This window comes from Pantherophis guttatus, chromosome 2 (assembly GCF_059756535.1).
Source record: "Pantherophis guttatus breed Tessera chromosome 2, ASM5975653v1, whole genome shotgun sequence".
Taxonomy (NCBI): Eukaryota; Metazoa; Chordata; class Lepidosauria; order Squamata; family Colubridae; genus Pantherophis; species Pantherophis guttatus.
In genome coordinates, this window is record NC_142064.1 from 50,312,745 (window position 1) to 50,320,572 (window position 7,828).

At 37.9% G+C, this 7,828-nt stretch overlaps 1 protein-coding gene across 2 annotated transcripts; it reads right to left on the bottom strand.

Annotated features, from left to right (window-relative positions):
- Positions 1-618: 618 nt before the first annotated feature.
- Positions 619-7,232, bottom strand: STARD4 (StAR related lipid transfer domain containing 4). Of its 2 annotated transcripts, none has more exons than XM_034432753.3 (6): positions 7,074-7,232; positions 5,352-5,468; positions 4,373-4,422; positions 3,502-3,628; positions 2,292-2,406; positions 619-1,120 (listed from the first exon to the last, which is right to left on the bottom strand). In XM_034432753.3, exons 2-6 carry the CDS (start codon positions 5,454-5,456, stop codon positions 894-896), a joined length of 624 nt encoding a protein of 207 aa, XP_034288644.1. In that variant the 5' UTR covers positions 5,457-5,468; positions 7,074-7,232; the 3' UTR covers positions 619-893. The 2 variants fall into 2 exon arrangements, with proteins under 2 accessions (XP_034288644.1, XP_034288643.1); XM_034432752.3 differs by lacking the exon at positions 7,074-7,232 and adding an exon at positions 6,756-7,067.
- Between the last annotated feature and the right edge of the window lie 596 nt (positions 7,233-7,828).

A 7,828-nucleotide genomic window follows, 5' to 3' on the forward strand; every position in this document is an offset into this window, starting at 1 on the left:
TAGGCCCTATGCCATGGAGCGCTTTAAAGGTGATAACCAACACCTTGAAGCGCACCCGGAAGACAACTGGGAGCCAGTGCAGCTCGCGCAGGAGCGGTGTTACATGGGAGCGCCATGCTGCTCCCGTCACTACCCGCGCTGCTGCGTTCTGGACCAGCTGGAGCCTCCGGGTGCTCCTCAAGGGGAGCCCCATGTAGAGAGCGTTGCAGTAGTCAAGGCGAGAGGTGACGAGGGCATGAGTGACTGTGCACAGGGAATCCCGATCAAGAAAGGGCCGCAACTGGCGAATCAGGCGAACCTGACAAAAGGTCCCCCTGGTTACAGCCGTCAGATGTTCCTCCAAGGACAGCTGCATATCCAGGAGGACTCCCAGATTGCGAGCCCTCTCTGTGGGGGCCAATGACTCGCCCCCAATAGTCAGTGATGGAGTCAACTGACTATATCGGGATGCCGGGAGCCACAGCCACTCAGTCTTGGAAGGGTTGAGCTTGAGCCTGTTCCTCCCCATTCCTAACATGCTGTTAGGAAATCAAATTCCTTGAAATTAATACCCTGATAAAACACTTTCCACAATTATAAAAAGTTCTGTGTTCAAGAGAATAAAGTAATTCACACAAGTCAGGTCTTAAAATTAGGACATGTACTTTTTTCTAACATAAACATGGATAAAACTTTAGAACAATCATCTCAACTGAATTATCTGAGTGTCTTATTTCAAAATAAATATATTGATCTGTGCAAATAAAACTACTGTACCTAATATGGAAAACCACAGGTCTTCACATGAAATTTTCCAACATATCGTAATTATATATATATAATTCCATATATATATGTGCTGTGTAAAACAGAAAAAGATCAAGAATGATACAGAGAATTTGTAGTTGCACTAATTATGCCTTCAGAGCTTTCCTAAGATCAGAATAAAAACTGATCAGTGTACCAGCCATAGCTGTGTCTACTACTGATTGGGGGAGCATCCCACGCAGGTCCGTCTGGATAAAGCCAACTAAAAGACTATGTCTTGGATTGTCCATGAGTGGAAAGCAGAACCAGCCACAAGGGTGGTTAAATCCTCGAACAAAACTTGGCCTTACTTCACCATGATCCAGGCTAATACCTATTTTAACAAACAACATCAACAGCAATTATATGAGGATCTAGAGGAACACATTTTTAAAATGACTTTTTAACTGAATGAACAACATTTTGGAAATTGCATAATAAAAAAGCATACAAAACAATAAGCATAAAATAAAGGGACATGAAAAGATTATTTATCTTAGGCACATGTGCACTCACATAAACATAATTTCAGGGAGACATGCAACTATTTTATATATCAAAGCTCAGAATTTCTGTTCCAAATTGTTTTGTACAGATGAGAGTAAAATTTTAAAGGAAGGGACTATCTAAACCCCAGACCTGAACCATCACTTTATTCGCCAGGAGAGTTGTTATTCAGCCATATAAATTAAGGAAATCAGCATGTGAAGAAGCATTTATGCATGCCTAAAGTTATTGAGAGCATTGTGCTGATTATTTCATGATACTGCAAGTACTTCAATTTTATTTTCTGTGGATTAGCATAATCAAGAATAAAATAGTTTTTTAAAATGTCAAGGTGCCCGCTTTTGTGACCCTTGCCTTAAAATGACTGATTTTTTCCAGTGAATTAACCATTATAATAATCAAGGATTTTCTCCATATTTCTACACTTCATTTATTTATTTATTTATTGGTTCAATTTATATGCCGCCCTTCTCCGGAGACTCAGGGCAGTTTACAATGCGTTAAGCAATAGCCTTCATACTTTTATATATATCTGCTTAGTAGGGCTTTCGGCCCCCCCAAGCGGTGTTCTTTTTTATACAAAGTCATCTTATTGCCCCCACAATCCGGGTTCTCATTTTACCTACCTCGAAAGGATGGAAGGCTGAGTCAACCTTGAGCCTGATGAGATTTGAACTTGCAGTAATTGCAGGCAGCTGGTGCTACTTAACAGCACTTTAGTCTGCTGCGCCACCAAGACTCCTTACATTTGTCACAAATGTACTAAATTTATTTTTCAGATAGAAGAAAACAGGTTTAATTGACCAGGTAATTTTTTGATATCAATAATTCTTTTCACACAAGTAATATTCATTCTAAAAAGTTAGCACATAACTGCTGTGTAGTAACACCAACTGCACATTTCAGATTCTGCTGTAAATCTGAAGGAAATCATATATATATTAGATTGCTCTTACAAAGCTGGATTAGAAGATAAAAGATTATTAATGAGAATTTACCACATGAGAGCAGTCCATCTTCACAATTGGTTGTGTAGGAGAAATCAATGAACTCTCTTGGTGCAATGATATTCAATATTTGACCAGCTGTAGTATAACGCATTACACAGCAATTCTGCAAAGTGATCATAGAAAGGCAGTTTATGGGTGATTCATTTTTATTAAGCAAATTTTTGCAATCTTATTAAAAGTCCTAAAGACAATGGTAGGGTTTATGTACTGCATTGACATGTAATGGATTTCCTGGCTTAGGGTACTGAATGAACCAAATTAATTGCAATTTATTCAAAGCAAATCTTCGTTCAGCATATTTTAATCCAGCCTATATGTACAGTATGTACATATACAGATGTTCCTTGGTTAATGATCACTTGTTCGTCAACTGTTTGAACTTATGATGGTGCTGAACAAAAGGTACTTACAACCAGTCCTTGAAGTTCTGGCTGTTGAAACACCCCAGCAGTCATGTGATCACAATCTGATTGCTTAACAATCAGCTCATATTTCCAACTGTTGCACATGATCATGCAACCTTCACAACCTTCCCTGCCAGCTTCCCACAAGCCAAGTCACTGCGGAAGCCGGCAGGAAGTCAGAAGTCATGATCATGTGAGGTTCTCGTTTAACAACCTATGGTTATTCACTTATCAATGGTAACTGGGGACTGCCATCACTAATTGGTAAATCATGTGACATTGCACTTTATGATTGCATCACTTAATGATGGAAATTCCACTTCCAATTATTGTCACTAGGCAAGAACTACCTGTATTAATATTGTTCTAAGGCCAAGAAAATCTTTTCAGGATCACGAAAATTATATTCAGCCAGCGTTAAGTGCTGTACAGGATGAAAGAGTTTGGGAGAAAGGCTTTATTTGCCCTTCCATCAGTAGAGATCTAAATTAGAGTATTCTACAACTATGACCTTTAAAACAATTACATATCATGCCTTCTTAATTTCTTCTGATTTTCTCTAATAAAGAACTTTAGACAGGGATGGGCAGATTTCAGATGTGTTAGCTAGCTCTACTGAGGCCCCCAATTTAGGAATAAGTAAGAATGTCACTTATAGCATATGCACAAATTAATTTCTTACTGATTGTTAAACATAATGCATCTTACATTTGCTAATCAGAATCCTGATAGTTATGATCTGTAAATGAAAACTCCAAAAGTGCTAAGTGCATGAAATATGGTCCATGCATTACCTCTTCATACTTTTCAACAATGTCCATTGTGGTCATCAGGCTATCCCAGCTGATCCGATAAGGTCCAGGACGTATGTGGTCTATTATTCTATTGGTATCATCTTCCACAATACCTTGTGTCTTATAGCTAAAGACCAGATTTAATAGAAGAGGGTTTAAAACTGTTAAAGCTTACAATGAGGATATTTGTAGACATCTTTAGAAGTTGTTGAAAAACTAATAAACCTCTGTAGTAAGTGTCTAACTCTTCCAAGTATTTATGCACAAATCCCATTTGAAAGGGTGGAGTTACACTTATAAAAATTACTCATTCCTCAGGACTGGATTATAATATTGTGTCCTATAATTCAATGTATTGCACTTACCAACAAATCCTTTATCCTTCAGTTGCACAAAAATATATAGTTTACATGCTTCAAACATGGCTAATTGATGAGTTTGATATGTTATAGTTACGATATTTAAGTAAATAATTGTAAGGAGCTATGGAGATAATCTTATAGAAAACATCCAAAATCTAGACAACAAGGAAGCATGTGTTAAGCCCAGGGAGACAGAAAAGTTTTAGAACAACACTGTGCCAGCTTCCCCTGAATCTCGGGAGTATAAGAGGGAGGGAAAAGAAAACACAGGCTAATTTGCAAGATTCTGTCACCTCGGACTATTTCAGTATAATTCTCATCTTCCTATAAACAGACAGTTTTGCGATATGGTATACAACATAATTCTGATAATAAGGTATTGGTGGGTGCCCAATTTTTATTTTGCTCTAATATTGCAAGATCTTATTATTTATTTTGATTAAATCAGCACACGTACATGCACATGTAGTTTAATCTAGTACAAATGTTTTATTTAAAGTTCAACTTACAGATACCCACTGAATTCTTCTGATGGTTTACGCCAAACAGTAACATCTTTCTGCAGAAAAAAAAAAGAAGGATCACAATTAAGATGTTTAAAAAGTGTATTTCAGATCTTATTCAGAGACCTTATTAGAAGGAACTTTTCACATAGAGGCAAACCTTAAAAACTTCCTGGATACAGAGACATTATTTTAAAAAATAACAAAGAATACATATGATAATTACTATTTTGCATATCCATCTTCATTTATTGATACCAATGCACCACCCCTAAATTATTATATTTATAAGGTAAAGATAAAGGTTCCCCTCGCACGAGTAGTGGTGCTCATCTCTGTTTCAAAGCTGAGGAGCCAGCGCTGTCCAAAGACGTCTCTGTGGTCATGTGGCTGGCATGACTAAATGCCAAAGGTGCACAGAACACTGTTACCTTCCCACCAAAGGTGGTCCCTATTTTTCTACTTGCATTTTTTATGTGCTTTCAAACTGCTAGGTTGGAAGAAGGTGGCAGTTGGCAGAAGTAACAGGAGCTCAACCCATTACGTGGCACTAGGGATTCGAACCGCTGAACTGCCGACCTTTTGATCGACAAGCTCAGTGTCTTAGCCACTGAGCCACCACATCCCTTTGTTATATTTATAGACATTACTTAAATGTGAATTCATTAAATAATATGTTTAAACTGATCCAACTCAGAAACTAAGTACATTTTATACATTTTAAGACCACTGCAGAAAGAGAAAGTTAATAGCACTTATGTAAAAACAATATAACGTATAATTTATCACTATCAAAATAATAGCAACACATCTTGTCCAAAGGTTTGGTTGGTCATTTTTACTTTTTTGGAAGCTAAGAATCACCATATTGTGTTCTATTTTTCTAAAACTAGCACAGCAAATATGGTCATCAACACAATTTAATACAATATAAATGTTTATATTGATGTCTTATTCAAATAAGAAAACTTGCTCAATAACTTACTGTTTTCCTAGCAACTCTCCATTCATTGTCCTCAATGTTATAGTACTGAATCATTGTATTTTTTAGCCTTGTAGCCAAAGAATCTATATCAGAGGTATCTTCCATTCTTTTTGTAACCTATAAGGGAAAAAAACAATTTAAAAATAAAATCACCTGAGATTGATTTCTTTTCCTGTTTGGCATTAACATCAAGATAAATCAACTTGTCTCCAAATTGCAAAAAAAAAAAAAAAAAAAAAGATTATCCCAATATTTAAACCAGAGGCACTTCCTTAATAAAATGCCCCAGATTTCTTAACAGTGATGGTATTTTGGCAGTTATTCAATTCAAATTAATCATTTTAACCTTTGTATAGTTGAATGTCAAATTTCTGTGACTATTTTTTTTAAAAAAACAGGTAAGCTATTTTTAGTATTTTTCTTACCTTCAAACCATTACTACTAAGATTTTCTAAAGCAATTACTGCACAATTAAAGCAGAAAGTATTAAATTTCATATTTAATAAAGGAGCAACAACACCTTGATTAATTATTTATTTAATATTGATTGGTTGATTGATTGATTTTGCCTTCCAATTGACTCCTGGTGACTGCCTGAACAAATCCCTGCTCAATGTTTCTTGGCACAATGTCAGAAGTGATTTTGAAGGTGTCATTGCCTCCTTCCTAGGGCTAAGAGAGAATGACTGTCCCCAAATCTACCCAGCTGGCTTTATGCCTAAAGTGGAAATAGAACTCATGGTCTCCTGGTTTCTACCCAGATGCCTTAACAACTACCCAAAATTGGCTTTCCATCTTACTTTTAGGATATACAAATTTTAAGTTTACCAGTAACTTTGTACATTTTATTTTTTAACTTAAAATATTTTCATAAGTTCCCGAAATGTCATAGTCTCTACACACTGTGCCTGTTGTGCCCAATGGATAATATATGGAGATAGAACTGTGTGACTCCCAGACTAAGAAACATGTTCCTAGTTGTGTTGCTTTTTAGCCCCTACTCTTTTTACCTTTGCAAAATAGCCAAAGTATATTTCACTTAACAATGTTGAAAATGTTAGCTTTAAATTATACATTTTAAATTTTTGTTTTGTATGCTGTATTTTTGTTGTTTATTTACATAGACCATTCAGTTTAATCAAAAGGCAGGGTATAAATCAAACGTTAAGTATTCTTTCAAATAATTCCGTTAAATTAAAACAACTCTTCCCACATTCCCAACTCTTTCAGACCTTAACCACTGATACCCAAAGAAAGAAAGAAAAAAAAAATCAGAAATCTGGTAATACATAAGCATCACTGACCTGTCTCCCTCCCCATCCCAGAGATCTCAATTTAAATTGTACAACAGTTTGGTCTTTTTATACACTTCATAAAATGAAATGCAAGCTCAGGACTGCTTACCCTTTTTAATCAAATTTGGTGATCCCAAAAAGCGCTATCAGATTCCACCCGCAGCCTAACAAAGTCTCTCCTCTTCCGATGGGGAAAAGGGATGTCACCGTTTTGCCTTCATTGCGGTCCGACGACCCCCTGACTTTAAACCCAACTATCCTGAAATTTCCACGGGTTAAAAACGGTAATGGACAATCAGGTACCCTGCCCGACGTGAAAAAGGCTCCGCAGGTGATGTAACGCTCACGTGCCGAAATCTCCCGAGGTTGGTGAGATCAAGCAAAGAGGATCCTTCTCTGATGTTTTCTGTAATCTCCTCCTACTTACCGGGGGCGAAGCAGGGGAAGGTTAACTCGTCAAAGCCTCGACTCTAACGAAGGGTCTCCCCCACCCCCAAGGCAGCAAATGGGATCCTTCAGGTCACCAACGGATCCCCGTAGCTAAGGCGGCTTCCCTCGCCTTAGTTTCCGATCTCCTCACCCGGTCGAGCGGCTCATTCACGTAGCCAATCCGAACCCAGCTGGCATTTCCCCCGCAACCAATAAGCAGCAAGTCTACCTCCCTCCCCACTCTTTGTTATGATTCTACTTGCACTTTGGTACAGGCGACCTGCGGTCATTGGCTGTTGATTCAGTGACGGCGGAATCGCGCGTGGTAACTGGCCAATAGAAAGATGGAATGACCGGGGGGGGGGGGAAGAGCTGTAAATAAGTTACGGTGCTGCTCAGGGAAGGGTTTCCTTTGGTTTTTAGCCAAGGTGTGGCAGGTGCTTTGGTATCACTCAGAGTTGAATGATGACTAAATCAGAACACACCCAGATCATGAAAACTTAGAACATGTTTCCAAGTGACAATCCCTTTGGAAAGTTAAGAAGAAGAGTTGAAGTTGCCTCAGTATTGAGAGACAAACATGGGCAGAAGTTAGTGAAGTTCCAACTCCCAACATCCTTACTGGCCATTGTCCCTGCCTTTGCAGGGATACTCTCATATGATCTGACCAACTTTTGCTGACTGCTTTCTAATGTTTCTGTATGTTGTGCCTGCAATTTAGGAAGTCAGTTTGATGTAGGGCTTAAGACATCA